Genomic DNA, 24,569 nt, shown 5'->3' with positions numbered 1-24,569 from the left:
TGGAGGCGGTGCCCCTGCAGGCAGCAGCAGACCGCAGCGGAGAAAGATCCAGCAAGGAGGGACTCAATCAGACGGAGAGGAGGGACCGTCAGCCGGAGAGACGAGCGGCGCTGACACCACCGAGCGGTACCGTCGTGACAGCGTCTGTAAGCGGCACGGAGACTCTGCGAGGACAGCGTTTTCATCCCATGTATTTTTAGACCCAGGTGAGCTTTTATGGAGGCACATTTGTGTCGCTGGAGGGGGGAAAGCTGTCAGTGCGCACCCCGCCCGTCCAGCTAACTAGCGGATGATGCCTCTCTCCCCTCGGCCTGGCTAGCTAGTCTGTCTCCTTCCTAGCGCCGGGGAAACTAGTCAGCTTTCTATGAGCCCTGACAGTAACTAGCTATTTGGTGGTTTCGCTTTAATCCGGCGGCTAAATTCAACAACTATATAAAGCTAACAAGCAGCTTAAGCTTCTTATACTGTTTGACTTGTGGCTTAGTGCCAGTGTTATTAGCTAACCATCTCATGCTAGCTTAGCAGGACTGCAGTGCCCTGTGTGGTGCTTCTCTGTGATCATTTGGAAGCTCGGAAAAAAACCAGCTTTCTTGCTAATTTTAAAGCTGTGCAGCTGGGAACCATCCGGAGAGATAAACGTGAATGCATTAGAAGCTGCTTATTGCAAAGACATTCACATATGAAGCTATTCTCTCCTCTGTAAACACAACATGTGGAGGAGTGTGCATCCTGTCAGGCTATTTAGATGTCCTCAAAAACCTCTGTAACATCTGTAAAATCATGCCATCATCGTTTGACATAATTGCTACATTAGAAATGTAGATTGAGTGAAGAGAAACTAGATTGTAACGATACATTAATCAGTTGTATTGAAGTGGATACAGCTGGACATTAAAGGAAGTCCTAATCAGACTTTCAGGCTCATTCATTTGCATGAAACCACACATTTACCTAAATCACATATCACAACAGACCGCCAGGTTTTATACACTTTTGATCTCAAAAATTAGACTGCATAGTACTTGTTGGCTTGCATGTTCAGCTCAGGGACAAAAATGAAAATCTGTGCATTTGGATTTATTGAAAATCCCTGTCTGGTGGTTGATTTAACCCCTAAAAACTTGTGTATTTAGTGTCATTTTTGCCATTAAAATGACTAATTTCTGTCTCAAAATTGCCTAAATGTAACTCTATACTGTGTTTTCTTTCCTGTTTGCTGCAATTTGAGCACACCAGCTTACCTACAGCTCTGCTGAAACACTGTAAAACTACTGTATGCTATTGGAGTAATTCAGCCGTACATTTCAAGCTGTAAAGCGATTCTTAAGAATAAAAATACAGCAAGTCACACTCTTCAATTGACATAATTGGAAAGTTTGCCAGTGATTGCCACTGATCAGCTTCATGCAAGTGTCTGATACTTTCTTCATTTGTAAATGATCATATATACATATATATAATCATACACATCAAGATGTTTTTGAGGAATCAAACCAAAAGTAGTGAACTGTGTCCCACTTTTATGGATTACTTGAGACCAGACAGTAACTACGGTCATATAACATGATCACAATATGGTGAAAGTTGGTTAAACAAAACCAATATCTAACTCTTGCGGTTTTCATTTTCTCATTCTCGCCCATGAATCCGTAAGAATCCAGTCACAAGGCTGCTTCAGTGACCTCAGGGTTTTGTTTTGCCTGTAGCCTGAAATAACCGACACTAGAAACTATTGTAATTGTTTTTTGTTGTGCTTTTTGTGTTCAGCTTCGTTGCTCTTGTCATTGGCTGCCCGTTGTCACCATGACAGCAGAAGAAACCATAAATGTGAAGGAGGTGGAGATCATCAAGGTGATCCTGGATTTTCTTAACTCCAGAAAGTTGCACATCAGCATGCTGGCTCTGGAAAAGGAGAGCGGCGTCATCAATGGACTCTATTCAGACGATATGCTCTTCCTCAGGTAAATGAGCTCAACAGTAACAGTCACACTGCTCAGTCTGGATACAAATGTCTAATGTTGCATCTCTTACAAATATTTCTTACTATAAGGCCAAAACAAACAGGGAATAATTCCAGTTGTGAGTTTAGTGTTTCTGATAGTGTCCTCTACATTGGATGTTCTGTAACACTGCCTGCCTGCCTTTGATGTGAGTGTTTCCTTGAAAGTCAGCCAACAGTGTGTCATCTCCAAGTTTACTCAGCCTCAGTATTAAATACATTCTGATATTTCATCTTCTAGTGTGAAGTTTTCATTAACAGGCTGTCTCATCTAGTCACGGTGCACATTTATATTAAAAAAAACACAAGCAGGGAGTAAAATATTCAATAAATGTTTGCTTTCTTTATATGGTCCTGTTGTACTCAGAAAATAATTTAATCTTCCACACCTTTGTGGGACGTTTTTGTTTAGGCAACTGGTCCTCGATGGCCAGTGGGATGAGGTCTTGCAGTTCATTCAGCCTTTGGAATGCATGGACAAGTTTGACAGAAAAAGGTGAGCTCATTGTCTGGATCACTTTCATAATGTTCAAAATCATGCAATTCACTCTGTACCTTTTTTTTTGTTTTGGCTCATTGTGGTTGTTTGACTATTTGTAGCTCAAGTTCCAAACAATTATAATGTTTTTTAGGCATTTGTAATATCAACTGTAAAAACAAGAACACTGAATGTTGTCCTCAGGTTTCGTTACATCATCCTTAAGCAGAAGTTTCTGGAGGCTCTGTGTGTGAATAACGCCATGTCTGCAGAAGACGAGCCACAACATGTAAGTTGAAGCACTATATTTACCTAATTTTCTGCATTTTTTGTGTTCTCTAAGCCTTGAATTTCCTTCCTAATGATCAGACTAATGAAAAGTGCTGCTTTATCTTCCCACCAACTGTCCCTGGTTGTCATGGCAGTAAGAAGAAGGCTCAGTCTTAAAGATAAAAAGAGACGCAAACAGTGTTTTTGAATACCTGTAGTTTGAAACAGCAACTCTGTGAGACCAATCGAAACATGGCTCACAGCTTTCTGTTTAGAAGTGGGGCAGGTCATGCGTGTTTGTATACGTGATTAGCAGTGGCTGCATTTACATGCAAGGAGCGACGTGACTATCGGCCACACTGCGGTTAAGGACTTATACGGATTAAGCTGTTCATGTGTGCCTCTGATTCCGTGTGATTGATTATCACTGATGTTATGGATTTCACATAAAAATCTACTCACTGGTGACATCCCAACATGTCTGACAGAAAACATGTGCAGCCAGCAGATACTGTCTTTGTAGCTGACTTAGTAGTATCCCACCAACACCTATAGTAGAATATCAACAGTAAGAGTTGGTACTGGATAGATATCAATACAGAACATTATCGTAGCGCAGATCTGAGTCTCAAACTGAAAGGAAGATATTAAGAGCCACAGTCACTCATTTAATGTCTGACTAACTGACATGTTAAGTGGTATTTTCTGTGCTCCATGCCAATTCAAAATCTTATTTTTTAATTTAATTTATCAATCCTCAAGGATCATGTTACAGTTGCTCACATTTAAAAAAGAAAATGTATACGCATAAGTAAAATTGAAAATATATACATCATTATGCAAAAGCAAGTAGTTCTATAGTAGTTTAGTTGAAATATAAACATGATATGCAGTTGAAAACATACGTTGGACTATTGCAGTATAAATATAACTTAAGGTATTGCACAGTTGAGTTAATGCCCGGTTAGAAGATGATTTCACATTTCACTATTTTCTGATATTTTATAAACCAGCAGATTAGTCAGTAGTAAAATCATGATCAGCTGTATTAATAAAATGTTGCTAATAAAACCTGAAGGTGTGATTTAAACAATCATTTATACCTGAAGTCAGAATTCAAGAGTTGTTCACAGCTTTTATGATAAAAATGTTTTCACTTTTGTATCATTTGTCATAATTCGTGGAACAAAATGTCAATTGAAATATTTGTATTATTTCTGGGGATCGCCTTGTGATAAATTCTTGCAGAGGCTACAAAGACTCTTAGAAATAACGACAAACAGCTCTAAATTTTGTGTAAATTCTAATTGGTAATAATTTACATACAAAATCAGTAAATCTGACACACTCTTAGATATAATCACACATGTAGAGACACTTCCTTCTCTGTTTATGCTCTTAGTGTGGCTGTGCAGCTTGTGACACTGTGCCAGAGCTGCCTAGTGCTATTAACTGGATTAGCTCAGATTTCTTTGGACATCTGTGGAAGCGTTGTATTGCTCACTGGCACTAGTGAGCACAGGGGTAATGATTTTTTAGGATTGTGCTGGAGAAAATTGAAGAAGAAGGATAAAGCGTCTTACTTGTTCTTTTTGTGGCTCATTAGTATTGAAGCTCACAGGCACAAGAAACCGACCTTTAAAAGTCATCTGTGCCTCCGGTCTGCTCCTGAAGATAGAGCTGCTTCAAAAAGCATCACGTTTCTCTGCTTTTTTGTGAGAGAGAGAAATGTGTTCTTGGTTATCGGTTACAGATAGAATCACACATATTCCATGTTTTTCAGTTGGAGTTCACCATGCAGGAAGCAGTGAAGTGCCTCCATGCCCTGGAGGAGTTCTGTCCCTCTAAAGACGACTACAGCAAACTGTGTCTGCTCCTCACACTGCCACGCCTCACAAACCATGCCGAGTTCAAGGCAAGAATTTAGCTATTGTAAAATCACACTTGCATATTATTTAGGCAAGATTAAAGTATGGTTTATGCGATAATATTTGCACTTTTGTCTTTTTTTTTTACTATTTATTTGCATTGTGACTCTCCTCTGTAGTCTTCTGCAAGTTAAAATCCCAATTTCATGACTTTAATTCATTGTTTTGTTTAAGTTTTTGCTTTGGTCGGTCTTGAGGTTTGATTTCTCTGTTTGTGTCCATCAGGACTGGAACCCGAGCACTGCCAGGGTTCAGTGTTTTGAGGAGGCCTGCACCATGGTGGCAGAGTTCATCCCTGCAGACAGGAAGCTGAGTGAGGCCGGATTCAAGGCCAGCAGGGATCGACTCTTCCAGCTGCTGCTCAAGGGAGTCATCTATGAGTGCTGTGTGGAGTTCTGCCAGGTCAGAACTGCTAAAACTAAACATAAATACGGTGGTCTGACTAGTCTGTGCCTCTAAACTGCTAGATAACTAACTTACAGAAGAGCATTAAAGATAAATAGTTGGCTGTGTTTGTGTGCAGAGCAAGGCGACAGGTGAGGAGATCACAGAGAGTGAGGTCCTCCTGGGTGTCGACATGCTCTGCGGTAATGGCTGTGATGACCTGGACCTGTCTCTGCTGTCCTGGATGCAGAACCTCGCCCACACCGTCTTCTCCTGCGCCTTCGAACAGAAGCAGCTCAACATTCATGTAGACCGCTTGGTCAAGCCTGCTAAGACCGGCTACGCTGACCTCCTCACCCCGCTCATCAGCAAACTGTCCCCCTACCCCTCCTCCCCGCTCCGCCGTCCCCAGTCCGCTGATACCTACATGTCACGCTCATTGAACCCAGCGTTGGACGGGTTGTCCTACGGGCTTTCTGGCCAGGATAAGAGGGCAAGCTGTGGGGAGGTAGCGCCGGGTAAAGGAGTCTCCCCCATGTCCCACTCATTCGCAAATTTCCATTACCCTGGAACAGCAGGGCAGAGCTTGAGCAGGAGTCTCATGATGGAGAGCTCCGACTGCCACAGCATCTTTGAGGAATCCCCTGAAACGTAAGAGCTCAGATTAGAACATAAGCGTGTTTTTGTATGTCTCAAAATGTGATTTTGATCTCTGTTTTGTGTAAGGCCTTGTCTGTGTTTTCTTTGTGAAGGTCAAGGACAGACACGCCCGTGGATAAAATGATGAGCTCAGGTGGAGCTCAGAACATGCGTCCTGCCTCAGCTCCGGGCGAGGACGCACCATCAGCTGGCTCTGCAGACAGGAATGAGGTAAACACCATTAGCCTTTGCTTTTTAACTCGTTAGACCTGTTTTATGTCACACATTATTGAGCGAGTGTGAGATTCTTTTATGTGCTGACATTGTTTTTTTTGTTTTTTTTTCCTTTATGGGTGTTGCCTACAGAATGCTGCCAGTTCTGATTAATCTTTTTTTAGTTTGTAGTGTGTGCATCCTCCTCATGCGAGTCTGACTTGCAGCCCAGCCGCTGTCAAGGCTGTCATGGCAACTCAGAGTGATGTTGTGACTAGCTCAGTGCATTATAGCTGTGTTGGCCTGCCGGGATGAGAGTGCATGCAGGATAGGGGTTGGTGTGTGTGTTTGTGTGCACACAGACACATTGTTGTTGACACATAAACTTAGGGGAAATGCACAGTAGACACCTCACACTCAATCAAAGTTTGTGCTTCCTCTCTGAGTCATAACACAGCCGTATCTAAAAACACAGACACAATGGACATAATTTTAGATTCACAGTGAGTTATTCTGTCCAAAGCTATTATTATCTTAATAAACATCCATAAATCTATGCAGAAGCCAGTGTCCTGCCATTAACAAATCAGCGACTGGGAAAAGCAGGTGCAAACACATGGCTGAGAACCCGGGAGCTCAACCACAAAAATGAGTCATTACTGCCCTTGTGTTGCCTGTAAACACAGTGTTAACACACTATCTGTGTCTGTCTGTCTCATGGTTTCTATTCTGGGCCCGTTGTGCAGCTCAGTGTGAAGCTGGTGCTTTGCTCTGCCTTCCCCGTCACCCAGGAGACACATAAAGAGGCCAGAAACAGAAGCAGGCTTTGGGGCCTCTGTGATCTCTGTCATATCCCTGCCCTCTCTTTCTTGTTTTCCTCCCTACCCTCCACTCCTCTTCCAGTCCTGGCACAAAGCCAGGGTCTCTCCCCTCCCCAAACATACCGTAGGTTTGTTCCTATCAGATTGTCATGGCAGGAAGCAGAGGACAGAGGGGGGAAGTGACCTGTCCTCAGCTCTCAGTCTCACCCTCCTTCCTCCTCTAATACCTGAGCTGACAGGAGATGGGGAGGAGCAGGTTCACATGGTCACAATGCTGCCTTTGAATAGTGTTGAAGCTGCCCATGTAGGCTGTCTCACTTGTAATTCCATATGCGTATGTTTCCTTTTACACTGCTTCTTAAACTGAATGCATCATGAATGACCAAAATAACTATATCCAACAGAAGCACTTGTTAGATAGCTTCGGAAACCCCTCATTAACCCCGCTTCTGAACAAAAGTGTCTTTTCTTTATGATAGCAAGCTTCTCACTCATTTCCTTTGATTGTAGCCATTCAGATCACTTGATTTCTCACTTGTTTTCTAGTATAACCCTACCATTATGTACAATACAAAGAATGTTTACTGGTATTCTTCTAGCATATAAAATCCCTGATGTGCTTCATTCTTCCGTGTGTGACCCTCAGCTGCGTGACTCAACGGAGAAGTATGAAGAGTTTTACCGGCAGCGTCTTCGCGTGCAGCAGCACCTGGAGCAGAAGCAGCAGCAGAGGCAGATGTACCAACAGATGCTGCTGGAGGGTGGGGTCCAGCAGGAGCCGCCGCCCAGCGACATGCAGCACAGCCTCACAGAGAAGTTCCTGAACAGGTACACACACAGCCAGAGAGGTTTAATTGCACTTTGTCAGACAGTGAATGTGCTTTATGGCATATAGTCAGAAGTCTTCCACGTCAGGGTCAGCTTGCTTGAATCAAATACGCTATTTACTCTATGGCCTTTAATTTCCTCAAACAATAGAGGAGCAGCTGTCAGGAAAGGTGAAAAAGACGCGTTACAGCCCTGAAAATGATGAATCCCATGTGGCTTTCTCTTGCGTGACACCCCCCCTTAAGTCTACATAGCACCATCTGTTCTGATCAGCTGCATCACATCACACTGAACCATCACCTCATATTAATATTAGACCCCACGCAAAACTAGCATTATCTTACAGGTATCTTGCCACTGTAGCACGCTCTTAAAACTTCACATTAGTATATTTAACTTCCAGTCAGTGGGAAAAATGAAGTGGGAAAATTATTTATTTTTTGCTCTGTCAGCAGGACAAAGGCCCTTTTGATTTGCCCCCAGAGATTTCCTCCCATTCCTCCCTCTCCCTGTCTCTGTTGTCCTCTACATTATTCACAAGGGTAGCTCTGCATAATGACATCATTACTTCAGTTTTCTTTTGTCCTCTTCCCTTTGTAGTTTTAACTAGATTTAACTAGCCTGTCAGCGTACTCGCAGCCTGTAGGGAAAAGTAAAAATGCAAGGAAGCGCCCCTCATTTTGCAAATGACTTCAAATAATAGGAAAGAAGGAAAAGACTTGGGAAAAAAATTGAAGGGGAAAAAATGCAGTTCTGAGACAGAACTAGTGAACATGTCTTTGGTTCTTGCAGGTCCATCCAGAAGCTGGAAGAGCTCAATGTGGGGATGGAGAATTTAGGAGAGGAGGTAAAGTCTCTGGCACAGCAGTGCAACGGCAACGGGAACACGCCTGCCTCCGAGGACAATAACAATCCTCCATCTGTGACCCCGGAGCAAAGCCGGACCCGAGGGGGAGGGCTGCTCAGCAGCACCCCACAACACACCGTGGGAGGCCGTGCAGTCCCACCTCCAAATGAGTCCCCAGTCGTCTCCCAGAGGTGGGTTTAATTTTTTTTGCTTTTACGCCACAGTTTTACGATTTAATGGATCATGACTAAATGTGTTTTTGTGCTTGTTGACAGTGGGCAGAAACCAAAAGGAGGTCAACAAGGTGACTCTCCAGGCTCCTTATCCCGGAGTAAAGAGGTAGATATGCACACAAACATGTTAATGTAGCAGAAATACAGCCACCACTTATAAAAAGCATTCACACAATTGCCAGAGTTTCAATTTGTCTCTCAAACATCATCCGTTATCGCTGCTTCAGTGTAGATCTTGTATTCCCTCGTGTCATCGTCATAGCATAAGACGACACAATCTAATGCTAATTTGGCGTTCGACTAAGCAGATTAAACGAGTTTCATCTGAACGGCAGTCATATCACAGTATCATGACGGTACGCACGTCATAGCGTAGAGAAGACGAAAGAAGATTACAGTGCAAATTACATGTAATCTGTGTGTTAATGTGTTTCCATCTGTGTTGATGTGTTTTCAGGATGATAAACCAAAAAGCCTGTTTGTACCAGTGCACTCTTTGGAAGATACTCAGGCTGTTCGAGCTGTTGCCTTTCACCCGTCTGGATCTCTGTATGCCGTGGGATCCAACTCCAAAACTCTACGTGTTTGCGCCTATCCAGAAACACTGGACACGAGGTAACAGTCAGCTGAAGATCTTCTAAAATGGATGGGAAAGAACCAAAAAGAAAACCTCACACATGACTGATAAAACAATATTAAAGATTGAAACAAATACAATTTGTGATAATCAACCAATAAGAATGTTAAATGTCTATAAATATTCTCATCTTTATGATTAAATCCCTCTTATTTAAGAAATATTGATATGACAGCATGATGTACAAAGACTTTACTTTGCCTTTGAGGGTTTCTTGCATTTAAAGCAGGGAGAGGATACTTGTTTTTTGACATTTGACATTTCTGAAGAAGAAGTTTTGCTTCTAATTCTATGAAAAATTGCAGTTTTTTACTTCACAAGCTTCATTACTTCAGAGAGCTGAGTAAGTTATCTGTGTGACTGAAAGCTTAGACAATTTAATTCAGATTAAAGTTAATTCTCAAGCTTGGAAACAAAAGTGAACAAATTTCACCACAAGGTCACTACAATGTTTGTCTATGGATAAAGATGAAGTATTTGTTTTTTTTAATATTACTTCAAGGACTCCATGTCTATGCTGGTTTGAAAGTTCATTCTGTAAACTGCATAGAACTTGAAACAAATCCACCAGTTAAAAAAATCTGTAACAAGGGCTGCATGATATTGAAAAAAGTGACATTGCTATATTGTGTTAGCTGCAGTTTATATTGTGTGATTTTTACCAGATGACTTGAATAACTCAATTTGGAAAGACTTAATGATTCTAGAATGATTAGGGTAATGTGTAAGGGAGTGCACTAGCACAGACAACAAAACAAAACCATATGTATGTAACTCTGTCAAAGGCCTGGAATAATATTTTTTTTTGCGTTGGATAGCATTCAGGTCTGCTGTTGCACTCATCCTACAGAGTTTTGTGGTGCTGATTTAAATGTTAAACATCATTCTTTCTGTAACCAAAATACTTCTGTGCAGCTGACTAGAGCTGCAACATTATTGCCAAAATGATCGCCTCAATTATTGTGATCAATACTGGGATCACAATTATTAATCGTGCACTGGTACATTTGAAAAGACAGAACACGGCTTTTAATTTAATGTCGTGCTACATTCTTTCTAATGTACGTATCTGCATCACAGTAAGACTAAAAATAAGGTTCTTCTTCAGTGCATCTTCTGGAGGCAAAATAAAAAATTAATTTTACCCAAAATACCTCAAAGGCTGAACGTCTGCTTATAGATAGACCTACAATTTACCATCATGGCCTGAAATGCCTCTCATGCAGACTACAATAGACGCAGTATTGCGCATTAACACGTCATAATTTTGATGCTGATAAGATAGATTGTGCAGTAAAAAAGCAAGTTTTTGTTGTTGGTATTTTAACACCTTATTTGTGTTTTTTCTGTTGTCTTTTATTCACCTCTCCACTCTTTCTCCTCTTAGCGGCTCAAGTCCAACAAAGCAGCCAGTTGTTCGCTTCAAGAGGAACAAACACCACAAAGGGTCCATCTACTGCGTGGCCTGGAGCCACTGTGGGCAGCTGCTGGCTACCGGCTCCAACGACAAATATGTCAAAGTCCTACCTTTCAGTGCAGAGACGTGCAACGCTACAGGTGAGCGTCCTCTGCGTGAACGCGTGATGATAGTCCCGTTCGATGTCGTCAGCATTCTCAGTTTTGCAACGTGTCTTCACGTGCGCTAGGCCCAGACCTGGAGTTCAGCATGCATGACGGCACCATCAGAGACCTGGCCTTCATGGAGGGTCCAGAGAGTGGAGGAGCGATCTTGATCAGCGCCGGAGCAGGAGACTGTAACATCTACACCACAGACTGCCAGAGAGGACAGGGTCTGCACGCCCTCAGCGGACACACAGGTACACTGACTGCTTCTTCTTTCCACCCAGACAGGAATATTGCCCCTGAGATGTGTTTAATGTGTAATTTCTGTCCAGGTCACATTCTGTCTCTGTACACGTGGGGAGGCTGGATGATTGCTTCTGGCTCTCAAGACAAGACGGTGCGTTTCTGGGACCTCAGGGTACCCAGCTGTGTGCGAGTGGTGGGAACTGCTTTCCATGGCTCAGGTACAGCTCCACATGTGTCCTGAGTTTCACCTCCATGTTGCTCTTAATACAGCAAAGCCTTGGAAATTTCAAGCAGTGATACCGGAGGTACCGCTGATTGTAATGGGATGATTTTATTAGTATTCATACGTCTCCACCCCTCTCCTTTACCACACAGGGAGTCCCGTTGCCTCGGTAGCAGTGGATCCCAGTGGCCGTCTCCTAGCAACAGGACAGGAAGACAGTGCCTGCATGCTGTATGACATCAGAGGAGGGCGCATCGTCCAAGTGTACCGGCCACACACCAGCGACGTTAGATCTGTTAGGTTTTCTCCCGGAGCACACTACCTGCTTACCGGTTCCTATGACACAAAGGTCATGGTCACCAACCTCCAAGGTACGTCTGATCTGAAGTAAATTATCTGCTATCAGAAGGCGTACAGTAGTCGCAGGCTTTATCCAGCATTTGTGTCTTTACGTGGGACATCCTGTGGTACTTAGGAACGGAGGATGTGGATAGAATATTATGTGGTGGTATACCTCATTACAAATTATGTGACGATTGCCGTTGGTTTGTCTGCCTCTCTGTTAGCAGCATCACTCAAGAACGGATTAACGGATTTCGATGAAATTTTCAGGGAAGGTCAGAAATGACACAAGGACCAAGTGATTAGATTTAGTCAGTGATGCAGCTTGTAGTCTGGATCCATGAATTCTTTGAAGATTTCTGTAGTATTGATAACTGCACAATGTCCCTGTAACTATGACAAGCTCCTCGGATTATCTCCTTACACTCTTAACATTCAGTGACTCATTAAGAGATGCCTCAGCCTGCCTTTTTTTTTTGCAAAAGGTTCTCTGTCAAACCATCATCATGCAGTCATCAGATATTTTGTCTTGTGACTCCTAAGTAGATTGTGTTTCATGGTTTTCTGTGTCCTATTTGTATTTCCAGGTGACCTGACCAAACAGTTGCCTCAAACTGTGGTGGGAGAACACGGCGACAAGGTGATTCAGTGTCGATGGCACACACAAGACCTGTCCTTCCTCTCGTCCTCGGCTGACCGCACCGTCACGCTCTGGACGCACAACCCTTAACACACACACACACACACACACAGACAACCTGTTACTCTAATCTGAAAGACATACATTCGCCTAAAACTATACTGCTCCTTGTGCACTGTAAACACCGTCACACCCTTTCAACACTGTCTAAAAACACACTTACACACATGTGAGTACACAAACAAGTGAATGAGCCTTTCCTTCCTGTCTGTAGAAACCAAATGGATACAAACCCGGGACACGTCTAAAGCACACATTTTGCATGTTGCATCTTTCTTTTTTCATCTCCCATATTTATCCCGATAGTTGTCATATTGAGGTGTAAACTGCAGGATTATTCATAGCCGTCACTTCATCCCCTCGTCCACATGGTGTCGTCCTACATTTTCACTCCCCCCACACACACACACACACACACCGGTCAGTTGCTGCATGTTCTTTTTACTGCAGAGTCGTTGAGGTTAGACAGGAGTGCTTTGTTCATGATGGTGCCTTCCTTGAGTTCTCAATTTCCATAACAAAAATGTAAAAAAGAAATGATAATATGGTCATTTTTCAAAGATCAAATTTTGTTAGTCATTTTGAGAGATCGTACATTCCTTCTTTTGCATATCATTTTCTTACAGCTGGTGTAATGCTGCTATTGTTTAGGAAAACAAAAGTCGATGTAAAGTGTATTTTTCAGTGTATCAGTAGTGAGCCGTTCCTATTAGGAGGCTGAATCTGTGGAAGTCATACTATCTGTTGCTTCCCTGTGGGATGTACTGAAGTCTAATGTTACTGTATCCACTGCATTACTACAACTCAAAACGTGTAAATTATTGTAGCTAGTGCATTTGTTTTGAATTTGAAATCAATGTTTTTGCGCTGAAGCTGTTTGACGCTGTCTTGAAATGGCTTGCTTGCAATGGAAGATCGTTATGTCGACATCAAAGGGAACTTTAACTTGTCATTTATTTTGGTTGGCTGCCCTCACATTCAGCTAGGATTTTTTAGTGTTCAGTGTCTCCTGCTGTATTAGTAAAATAACAGTAGGTGGCAGTCTTTGCCCATAGCAAGGGTCTAACCATATGCACAGTGAAATCTGGATGGAAGCACGGGTGTTTTGATATTTATTTAGAACCAGTATTTGGGGCATATGCATTGTATTATTTTCTTGTATTTTCCATGCGCACTTTGTCTTTTAACATTGTCCTCTTACATTAATTTACTTACAAAGATGCATATTTAAGTTTTTTGTTAATGTATAGTGTATATTGTTTTAACAAATAAGGCCAAACTAATACATAGATGTATTTATTTCAGGTTGTGTTTATGTATGTACAGTCATTAGTTTGTTTCTGAAATGCTAGTGGCTCTTGTATTAAGCCTTTTTAATTCTTGTTTTTAAAAGTGACTTAAATTAATTAAAGCTAACTGAAGTCTGATTGCTGGTACGTTCAATAAAGTGTCTTTTACACAAAATGTGTACTTTGTGTTTAGTTGAAATTGATACTTAACAGTCACTATTTAAAAAAAATCTAAACAAGATGCATACATGAAGTTTTATTTCCCTGACCTCATTCAAAACATTTAGTAAAAAAGAACAAAGGGCTGTACATGGGCTAAATTCATTCTTTTGTAAGTTTGCTTAAAATACCTTTCGTTATTTTCCTTTGCCTGACTCTGTAATTCTTTAACCAAACAAAAACCTCGCCTGTAGACCAAATACATGAAAAGAGCGCTGTACCTCAGTCAGTCTCCACACTGACTCATACAAGATTGTGACTATAATCATATTACTTCATAGCAGTGGGACGGCAGTGACCACAATTACAATCACAAAAAGTACAATAAATACAAACATAACTGCAGTTGTGTATTGAAAAATACACATGGGGTGAAATGAAATGTGCAGCAGTACAGAAAGATTAAAAACAAGGCTAAAAAAACAACACTTTTGTCCCTGATACTACTGAGTTTGTTGGTGTATAAAAGTTGTGCGTCCTTGTTGCTTGAGATGCTTCCATACTATGTACTACATATAATGCTGACAGTGCTTTGTTTTGTCCAGAAAGACAAGGGCTTTTTTTTTAGTGACCACCAGTCAATCAGAATTCTGAAAAAAAAAAAAAAAAAAAAAAGCACACCTGTCTGTCCGTTTAGTGTTTAGCTCAGTTGGAGCTGGAGCTGGGCCTGGCTGCAGTGTTTGCAGCAGAAGGCAAAGTGACACGTTGCTCGTCCATCCGTTTGGCCTGAGAGCGCATGATGAGGCTGAAGAAGTCCTCATCGGGTACAGTGGGCCCTCGGACCGGAGGAGGGGGAGGAGCACAGCGCTGGTCATCCAAACGGGATCCCTAGAAAGAAAAATAAAGTTTGTGTGTCCTTGTCTGGAACAGCAGTACATATGTTCTTGTGTTTAAAAGCAGTGTAAGCTTATGGAGGTGCAGGAAATAGCACTGTTAGCCGTTATCTCCAAACACTGTCTGTTTGGATCAGTTACCTGGCACTTGACAAGCATATCGAAGAAGTCATCATCAGGCTCAGCGTTGTCAGCGTTGGCCATCAGGTGGCTGAGTACGGCCTGGCTGCTGTTTTGATTGAGCCTGAGGCCGGGCAGGCTTCCCCCCGCTGCTGACGACTCCTCTAACCTCCTGCCGTGGGCACTCGAGACGTTGACAGACTCTGACACAGCTACAATCAGATGAGAGGACAACAAAGTCAGCATGCAAACACTGTAGGGACTGGTTGAATTTTGTGCTTGTGAACTGTGTGGACTCACATTTCCTGATGGCTCGGGGAGGCGACTCTGGACCGCTGTTCAGTGATAACCTGCTGCCTCTATCCTGTATCGAGCAACGCTGGTCGTCCATACGGTTGCTCTGGAAACGGCTCAGCAGGTCAAAGAAGCCCTCGTCTCCGAGCATGTCAGGACTGAGTCGCTGATAAAGAAAGGACAACCAACATGAAGAACAGTGAAACAGACGGTGTAGCTATCAGCTGAATGCACCCTTGACTACGTACTTTCTGCGGTCCCTGTGCAGAACTCTGGCTGGTGTCCAGGGTGTTGCTCGTGTCCTGGAGGACCTTACTGCTGCCACCAGCCTTGTACTTCTTCCCACGCAGGCGGCTGACAAAGAACAGCTTGGAGGAGCTTTTAGCCAGGGAGGGTTTGGACTGTTTGGTCAGGATGTCACTGTTCCACTTTTGACCCTTCAATGCATAGAAAGGGACTGGTTATCACAATGAAGAGAGGAAACAGGAGGAAGGAGCTGATAGGAAGAAACTAAACTGGGAGAAGATAAATAATGACATTATCTGTGGCGGTAAAACCGAGAAAAATCAAGTTCAACAACAAGAAGCAGTGCTGGTGCGTGATGCGAAAGTGGATTGATACAGGTGAGCAGTTCTTACATTCATCTTGTCTGGAGTGAGCTTCATCAGCTCCAGGTTCTCCATGCTGTGTCGTCTGCTCATCCTGGGCCTTGCTCCTAAAATACACAAAACACTGGTACATCAACTAAAACCAAAAAGCATCAGAAATGACTTAGAGTGCAACCAGTGTGATAATACAGTTTATACCGTGTACGTTGTAGTCTATGTCCTTGTTTTCAGACAGAGTGGAGTTATTGGTGCTGTAGCTCAGACCCAGAACCATCTGGAGATCTGACACGTTCATACGAGCCGTCAGCTCTCCGCTCCTGTCTCCAGTCTGGAAGCAACCACACAAAATGAAAAAAAAACAAATGAAGGTGAGTTCATTTCTGTGCATCAACTTTTTTTGCATTGCGTTATTGTGCTTTAAGGTGTTAAGGGCATTTCATGTACCTCTCTGCAGATTTCCAAGTGTTTCTCAGCAAAGTGCATGGCTTGGTCATGGTTTCCGAGTGCAGTGTGAGCATTTCCAAGACTCCAGCATGCACGGCCCTCCCCAATCCTACAGAAAGAAAACACACATAAGCCCATGGCAGACTGAAAATAAAGGAAACATGATTAAAACTTGTGTTTGTGTGTGTTTCTACCTGTCATTGAGGTCCTGAGCTATGATGAGGTGTTTGAGGTGATAGTCGATGGCTCTCTCATAGTCCTGGAGAAGTGTGTAGGTGTTGCCCAAACTGTAGCAGGCCTGGGCCTCCACGGCTCGGTCTTTCAACTGCCTCGCCAGCTGCAGTGTCCTCCTGACAAACAAGAAGACGACCGAGTTCAAAACGCTGAAGAGAGGCTTGAAAATCTGCCTCCTACTTTCTCACTGTGTTGTGGAAGGCAGCACATGATGTGACATATAAGGGAAGGTTACACTTTTAGACTTTTTAGATATGTCACGCCACATGCAATACATATCCTGGTGCAGTAAGAAGACAAAAAGAAAAATGAAGAATTACAGACAAATAAACAATAAAAAAAGCTTTGACATCAATTCTGAAAAGAAACACAAGTGAGAAATCTTTTTACTTGCTGTGCCACCACTGTGTAAGGAAATTGAACCACTCCAAAGCTTATCCAGTTCAATGTGTAGCAGTACTTTTACACTGTCTGTGGCTTCTACGTGTATGTATGTCTTGTTATACGTGTATGCATGGGCTGTGGCTTACTTGTAATGCTCAGCTGCTATTTCAAATTCCCCCAAAAAGATGTAAGCGTTCCCCAGGTTGCAGTAAGCCCGTCTTTCTGCTGAGCGGTCACCAAACTCCTTAGCAATAAGCAAACGCTGAAACAGAAACAGAAAATGCACTGTAAAAATCCACCTCTTTACTGAGGCATGCTGAGCTTGTGATAAAGAAATGTATTTTTTCCAGGGTTCATTCGCACCTGTTCATGAGACGCTACGGCTTTGCGAAAGTTGCCCAGCAAGTAATGTGTGTTGCCGAGGTTGCCGTAAGTTCGACCCTGAGCGGCTCGATCTCCAAGCTCCTTCACTATCACCAAGTTTGCCCTGAAAAGTCACATACAAACAATCAGACAGCAACTAGGTTTGTAATAGAGATGTGTGTTAAGAGTTTCAAAAAAAAAAAAAAAAAACAGTACCAATAAGGCGATTATAATGGTAAATTTCTGTGCTGAAAATACCCACACGCTCTGTGACTTACTCATAATACTCTGCTGCCTTCCTCAGTGCTGTCATCACCTCTTCTGGAAAATCTCCAGGCTCAGCTCCGCTCCAGCAGATACTTTTCCCTTTGGCATGGTATACATTCCCAAAGTTATAGAGAGCTCGCGCCTGCCCCACCTAACACAGAAAACAAAAAATGTTGGAGATGAAGGTGGATTTCCTCTGAAGTCCCTGTATGCATTACAGTATATCTGGCTGTATACATTGCCAGTTATGCACCAGAACATTCTGCCTCACCTTGTCATTAATGTCCCTGGCGATGTCCAAGTGTCTCTGACAGCAAACCACAGCCTCATCAAATCGCCCCAGAACCTTTAACGTGTTACCAAGGTTTCCACTTGCTTTGGCTTCTCCAAGCAGGTCACCAATTGTCCTAATGAACACACATTACATCAGTAATGACAGTAGAAATGTTATCTGCAGGGCTGTGAGTTTCTTGCGTATATCCAACCTGGTCAAGGTGAGATCATGTCGATGGAACTCCAGGGCCTTGGCGTAGTCGTGCAGGTGGAAGTAAGCATTGCCAAGCTGGCTGTAGATAGCACTGAGCACTTGTAGGTCCTCTGTGCCCACTTGGATGGCAGCTTCAAAGAAGGAGACGCCCGCTCTGTAGTCGCCCACCTTACAGAGCCGCTCACCCTCCAACGCCAGCTCCAGGCAGGAGACCTCCATCCTGCAGCAGACAGAAGCTCAGTCAGTCCCTTGAAACTCTGAACTTGTTTGAACTGGCTTAGCCTCAAGAAAAATACATACAGTGTGTAGAATAAAGAAATACAACAGTGGAAACAAAGTTGAAAAAAAAGGGAAAAAACTAATCTTCTCTTGCTGTAACCTACAGCCAAATGACCGGACTGCACTCGCGACTGAACGTCTTTCGAAGCTTTCAGCAGGGAATGCTGTTTATCTACTTCCTTCCACCTCCAGAGAACAATGGTTCGAACTGGGGTTTGTTTATTATGGTAGATCTCACATCCTTTTAACATGCCACAGAAAGTAAAGTGGGTTCCTTTTACATGAAATGAAGCAAAGTCGAACCCTCAGTGTTCATCATTTCCCTGTTTACTAAAGCTGCTTTAGATTTAAAAACAGTTTTTAAAGTTTGTGCCGTGACTGAAAAGATTCAAACTTGTGGATCTGTATGTTTCAGCCCATTAACTACAAGCCGTGTATGCTTTACAGGACATTACTTTCAACCATTCTTAAATGTTGTGCTACAAATGCATAATCAGAGATGTTCTAGCTACAGTGATTTGTGAGCTGCTTCTTAGGAATTAATCTTATTAATCTCCACAAAAAAGCTTGTGACATCAGCATTCTTGCTTCCTAACATTAAAGTAAGTTAAAAAAAAAAAAAATCAGGTTGTAGGGTTACATTTCAAAACATGATGAAATGGCTTTCTCTAGCCCATCAAATCAATAGCAAATATCATTTTAACGAGCACTTTGAAGTGGCTCCTCTAAGACAACCAAATGACCTAGCTTCAAGATGTCGCGTATGAGGCAGGGCTTAGATGTTTTAAAGCCAGATGAAAGGAACGTCAGACAATGGCTGCTGTCTTATCTGTGGATGAAAGACTAAGCAACATATCTGCGCATAACAAAAGCTCTTCCACAGCCAACTTTTCTTTTTCAGGAAACCGTTTTGTTGGGTAGAGATTAGCTTCACACAAAATCTATTCAGCTTGTTTATCTCAAGTGTTCCTTTTGTTCCCACCCAGTTGTTATCAAAAAGCTCTCAAAAACAGCCCAAAAACAGGCACAATCTAGTCTGGATTCCTCACATGAAGCAACAGCTTACATAGTCTATTGTGTGCCACTGAAATGACGCACAAACACCAAACACAGTAGCTTGTCTCACCGTCCCGGTAGGCTATAATTTGTGAACAAAGGCAAACATGGTGTCCTCAATAGCCAATAAAGCTCAGCTCAGCAGTCTTAGGCTTTAAATTAGAAGCACCCGCTTTTTGTTTACTGCTAAGTTAACACTATACCATTTTAAGCTATAGCTGCGGTAAACGCTAGCCTACCTGTTGGCTTTTCGTGTCTTACAACAACAACAACAGCACATGGAACATCTGAGAGGCATCTACTGATGTTTCCACTGGAAAAACTTCTAGGTTGCAGCTCCTTCTCTTTCTCTGAAGCATGGAGAGATTTCCTTAGACCAACTTAGTAGCCTATAGCAGATGAAAAGCTTGGCTGTTGCTTACTGAAGTCTTAAAAAAAACAAACAAACGCAAAAACAAAACAAAAAAAAGCATTCCTTTTCTGTGATATCAAAGCCATTAGTGATCTGACGTCACACAGGTATTTTAGCATCACGCATTGGAAAACGTTCAGGGAGACGCATGTGATGTTGTCACAGTATTAACTTCCAATGCATGGCAGCAAGGAAACTGCTCCATCAACATTTTCTCAGCTAATCTGCTTGTCTTTTCTCCAAGCTCTCTCCTCCGGTGACCTGGTCACCTGAGATTACATCTGTAGCGTATGCACCTGGCAGATTACGGAGCTTGTGAGTTCTAAGTATCTTGATTAGATGTGTCAGACACAAGCAGACCCTGTAGTGTAGTCAATAAAATCTATACACTGACTGTAACCATCCGGCTACTATTGGGGAAAGAAATCTGCTGTCCTGTCACTAAGCAGGGTCCTTAACTGTCCAAATAACTTGGACACACGTGTGCCCATAAACAAAGCCAGCAGGGATGAATTATTCAGTGCTTGCTTTAATATTTAAGCAAGCTGAAGCAGGCCCTTCTGTGGCAGGCAGGTCACACCTGCTGTCAGAGCCCTTTATCTGGGTCTATAAGGACAGTTGGCTGATGAGTTTCTATAGAAAACTGACTCACAGGAAAAGACTCCTCTAGCCCATAATGCAACTTTAAATTCTTATTACATAGAGCATCATTTTGTCAACAAGGGTACCAAAGAGACAAATAATCAGCTACATGACACTGACACACCATAAATACAAAGAGCATTTATTCTCTTAACTATCCACAAATAATTTCACAAGTAGCACCATCAAAATCTAGTGAGGGGAAAAAAGGTCACAAGCTAAAAAAGCAAGCCACACTGACTCTACACTACAAGAACACTTCAGAGGAGAAACGAGAGATTCCTACCTGTAGCGGACATGAAAGGACGGCTCCTCCGCTCGCATACTAACCACTGAGCCACCGGTATCCATTGAAGTGCATAATATGAGGGAAAATCCCAGTTTCGTTCCCGAAAAAATGGTTGCGTTTAAAAACAAGAATCAGTGAGAAAGAAAAAAAAATCTTTGGTCAAAAGGAGTTGGGCAAGAAGAGGCGAACCAAGTAAAAAGTCATCCAACGTGTTCAAGTCTGCGTCTGTGCCTCTGCTGAATGTTGACAGGGGAACGTAAACCCGTAAGTGTCAGAGCTGCAGAGTCCAGAGCGTCAGTCCACACAGCCGCTTTCGTATATTGTGTGTTTTGCGTCACTGCCCCTCAATCTCTTGTTAGCGGCCCTCTGTAAAGAGAACACAAGATGCTGTATGTGAAGCCTCTTTCGGGCTACTCGGTGCCATGGCAACACCAACCAAACAGCAGCGTGCACAAGCAGCGCAGGCAGGAAGCGAGAGAGCGGGGCGGGAATGAATGCAAGAGGGCAATACAGGCAAGCTGTCAATCTAAGACGATGACTCAGTTCATCCAGGCTCGGACAGTCTGTGTGCTCTAAAGTTGCAACAAGGTGAGAAAGCTACGAATGCCTCAGAATGGAACCTATGCAAACAGAGATGGCAGGAAAAAAATCATGGGTTAGGAAGCCACAGAAAAGAAAGCAACCAGAAACCTGTTGCATGATGTGTCAAAAAAAATTAAATGGAATCTCTGGAAATAAAAAAGCAAAACAGATCAACCTACTTTGCGACTTCCACCAAAGGAAAGGACAGTGATAAGCAAGCTACATGGATATGAGAGACTGCACCGAATAAAGACCAGGGCCTGCCATTGCCTAATTCCTCCATGATCTCATACTAGTCACACCCATTGGTCCCCAGAATTTAAACCATAAGGCCCTCCTCACCACACACATGCACACAAACTGGGAAATGGGGCAGACCAGTTATTTGGAAACTAGGTTAAATCTTTATGCTAGACAACAGCTAAACTACAACACAGACACAGCAAAAACAAACAGTGAATGGATGTGAAAACATGTTCTCTGAATCAGGGCATCGCTGTTCATGTATACTCATAGCTCAAACACATGGCACTTTGATATAATTGCACATCATTTTATAAAGTAGGCCACAACTTTCTTGGCCTTCTTTTTTAAATATTTACATTTTGAGATCTACATATAGACATCTCATTTCTGGGCTATTTAAGATTTTAGCCAATGAAAATATGGCAAATTATCTTGCTGTTGTGTATTCAACTGTCTACAACAAAGACAAGCAGGAGAGGCTCAAGTAAAGGCCCCCTAAAATGATGTACTGATCAGCTGTGGGGATTCAAGTCTGTTGGATTTTTTAAAAAATCCTAATAACAATGACTATTACTTAATTAGCTATTTCAATATTACTTAAAAATCAAAACATTGTCAGACACAATTGCATACAAAATGTATTCATTGTGTAGAGTTCAACATACAGAGCAAGGAGGCAAAAATATCTTGATCTGAAATACAATTGCTGAGCTGCACCTTCATAGTTTTGTTTAGTGCTAAAGGTTATACTGCAGTAACACCACAAATCTTACAAACAAATAGGGCCATAACAACATAATGAAACATGAAGTGTTTTGACAACATGAAAAACTTATTCTTGCTTTGATAATGTCAGAATTAGATTTTTAATTGAGATGAAAAACAAATACAATCCACTCCCTAAGACAGTAGAAACTTTACACTAAATGTAGGACTGAGAAGACAATTGACAGTTTAGGATCAATTAAAAATATAGTTAAGTGTTTGTGTACATGCATTAGCAAATATGAGAGAAACTTTGTACATCAGTAGATTTCCAGAGAAGGCACTCAGTCTTCAATCTGCAAAACCACTAAGTCAGATCAATTAAAAATATAGTTAAGTGTTTGTGTACATGCATTAGCAAATATGAGAGAAACTTTGTACATCAGTAGATTTCCAGAGAAGGCACTCAGTCTTCAATCTGCAAAACCACTAAGCCAGAAGAAGCTCCATAAATTTGATGAGCAATTGTATGTTAAAAAAAAAAAAAGACTTGGTATTAAATGCTGTTATTCCTGCTGCTGCTTGATTATGAACGGTTATGACACAAATTAAAGCTCAGGGCTTCAGGAGCCTTACAGTACATGTTCCTGCACATGAATATAAGCACTGATTGATGTGTGCCAGTGTTCATGCAGCCTTTTCCACCATTGTATGCCAGCTGGGTGTGTTCCTGAGCAAACTGCCCTGCTCACAAAGCTACAGCGTGCACGAACTAGAGGAAAGGTGCGTGATGAGACGTGCATCAAAATATAAAAAAAGAGGTTGTTTTTAATGGTAGCTTCACAGGAGGTAATCACCAACCCTTTTTTGAGTCACAAACAGGACATGATTTCATCTCAAACACACAGCAGATGTGATGTATTTTCTTTGTGCTTTGATGTGTTCAAATGACTACTGCCTCTGACTGCAAGCTCTAAATATGGCAACACCGCTAAGTATTACACCATGAGGCAGCAAAAGCCTGCACCAAAACAAAAGAAAGAAACAGCTCAGTTATTACTGGGATACTGACCGGTAATTCTTCCACACAGGAACAGGAAATCTGGGAAGCCTGGAAGAACAATATTGTGACCATGAATAATGAGAACAATTATAATAATAATAATTCCTTTAATTAACCTGTGTCACAATACTTGGTTGTATAAGGTTATATATTTTCCCTCACATTTCCCTAGACATGGATTAAGCATAGTTCTATACTAAAAACTATTTAGAAATGAAGATTTTTTCTTTCACTCTGGGACTACTTATATGCTGTTAAAGCTTTGTGATTTAGCACTCCAGATGACAGTAACACACACAGCTGCCACTTTACTTTGTTCACTTATCTAAAGGATAGCCATAATATTTGAAAAACCTTTCAGTAAGGTGCAATAAAGTTGTCACATTAATTTAAATCAACATCCTTCGAAAGCAAGTGCAATAAAAACCAAACAAAGTGCTTCCTGCAAAGCTGCTGTATTAGTTTTATCACATATACTAGTAAATAAACAGGCAGCTGGCTGTATAATTGTGTATGTACAATACAATCACGTGTACACATAGTAGATTGTGTGTTATTGTGTGTGTGTGTGTGTGTGTGTGTGTGTGTGTGTGTGTGTGTGTGTGTGTGTACTGTGCATGCTTTTACAACGGTGTGATACAGAACTAGCATGGGTGCAAATATGATGTGTAATAAAATCTGTCATACTTGTTCAATACAAAACACTTGCAAATCCATTCAAAGTATTCACAATATATAAACTGTAAACTGAAAGAAGTGTAAAAATGCTACATATGCAAGTAGATTTACTCAATGAGTGTTGTAGCAAACAATAAATCCACTGATTACACTCTGTGTGAGCTGCATTTCCTTCAGTATCAGCTAAATTATGACACATTTACTCTTCACTAAGTACGCCTGACTGATTGACAAAACGGAAACTCCAGACTTGAATTGTGGGTGCTGCTGTCTGCTAACCCAAATAATTCAACATACTAACGCCAGCTCATTGCCGATAAGGGCAGTAAATTCACCCCACAAGTAACATCCAGCTAACGATTAGCCCCGTTAGCTTGTTAGCTGCTAAACTTACGTTAGGCGATCCAGTTCGAAGAATGGTCACTTCTCTTCTTTTCTCTACTTTCTCACAAGATTAAAAACATGGGTCCGCTCAAAAAAATGGACGGCTGTATATAATATTAAAACAAACTGTACTATTTTTACACCTACGCTACATTGTCCTTTAACTTTTGTAAAACTCCGACTTAACTTCGATAAGAAAGAAAAAAAAATTGTACTGTCCGTGTTTTCGCCGAGCAGCCAATCAGAAGGCTGCATTCAAAGTTTGCCACGCCCCGAATAACAGTCATTGGACCAATCGATTTGAATAGAAAAGAGGTGACGTATTATAATACTTGAGCTG

At 42.0% G+C, this 24,569-nt stretch overlaps 2 protein-coding genes across 20 annotated transcripts; one reads left to right on the top strand and one right to left on the bottom strand.

Annotated features, from left to right (window-relative positions):
- wdr47a (WD repeat domain 47a) lies at positions 1-13,778 on the top strand. Of its 2 annotated transcripts, none has more exons than XM_023268894.3 (17): positions 1-206; positions 1,768-1,961; positions 2,412-2,495; positions 2,682-2,766; positions 4,531-4,662; positions 4,901-5,077; positions 5,199-5,710; positions 5,812-5,929; positions 7,379-7,560; positions 8,353-8,598; positions 8,683-8,746; positions 9,098-9,255; positions 10,674-10,834; positions 10,924-11,094; positions 11,173-11,304; positions 11,462-11,680; positions 12,239-13,778. In XM_023268894.3, the coding sequence occupies exons 2-17, from the start codon at positions 1,804-1,806 to the stop codon at positions 12,379-12,381; spliced, it is 2,742 nt and encodes a 913-aa protein (XP_023124662.2). In that variant the 5' UTR covers positions 1-206; positions 1,768-1,803; the 3' UTR covers positions 12,382-13,778. The 2 variants fall into 2 exon arrangements, with proteins under 2 accessions (XP_023124662.2, XP_023124661.2); XM_023268893.3 differs by having other exon boundaries at positions 2-206; positions 10,665-10,834.
- gpsm2 (G protein signaling modulator 2) lies at positions 1,504-24,435 on the bottom strand. Of its 18 annotated transcripts, XM_023268895.3 has the most exons (24): positions 24,240-24,435; positions 23,177-23,215; positions 20,569-20,937; positions 17,892-18,113; positions 17,678-17,813; positions 17,418-17,557; positions 17,140-17,263; positions 16,923-17,038; positions 16,353-16,508; positions 16,159-16,267; positions 15,913-16,042; positions 15,745-15,821; positions 15,355-15,543; positions 15,113-15,272; positions 14,834-15,024; positions 14,481-14,687; positions 10,805-12,376; positions 9,126-9,277; positions 7,415-7,552; positions 5,487-5,912; positions 4,384-4,455; positions 3,210-3,296; positions 2,389-2,461; positions 1,504-1,902 (listed from the first exon to the last, which is right to left on the bottom strand). In XM_023268895.3, exons 3-16 carry the CDS (start codon positions 20,631-20,633, stop codon positions 14,505-14,507), a joined length of 1,998 nt encoding a protein of 665 aa, XP_023124663.2. In that variant the 5' UTR covers positions 20,634-20,937; positions 23,177-23,215; positions 24,240-24,435; the 3' UTR covers positions 1,504-1,902; positions 2,389-2,461; positions 3,210-3,296; positions 4,384-4,455; positions 5,487-5,912; positions 7,415-7,552; positions 9,126-9,277; positions 10,805-12,376; positions 14,481-14,504. The 18 variants fall into 18 exon arrangements, with proteins under 18 accessions (XP_023124663.2, XP_023124664.2, XP_035803433.2 ...); XM_023268896.3 differs by lacking the exon at positions 20,569-20,937 and having other exon boundaries at positions 24,240-24,434; XM_035947540.2 differs by lacking the exons at positions 20,569-20,937; positions 23,177-23,215; positions 24,240-24,435 and adding an exon at positions 19,468-20,470.
- Positions 24,436-24,569: the final 134 nt, after the last annotated feature.

The sequence above is a fragment of the Amphiprion ocellaris genome, chromosome 10 (assembly GCF_022539595.1).
Source record: "Amphiprion ocellaris isolate individual 3 ecotype Okinawa chromosome 10, ASM2253959v1, whole genome shotgun sequence".
Taxonomy (NCBI): domain Eukaryota; kingdom Metazoa; phylum Chordata; class Actinopteri; family Pomacentridae; genus Amphiprion; species Amphiprion ocellaris.
This window is presented reverse-complemented; position numbering and strand designations above follow the sequence as displayed.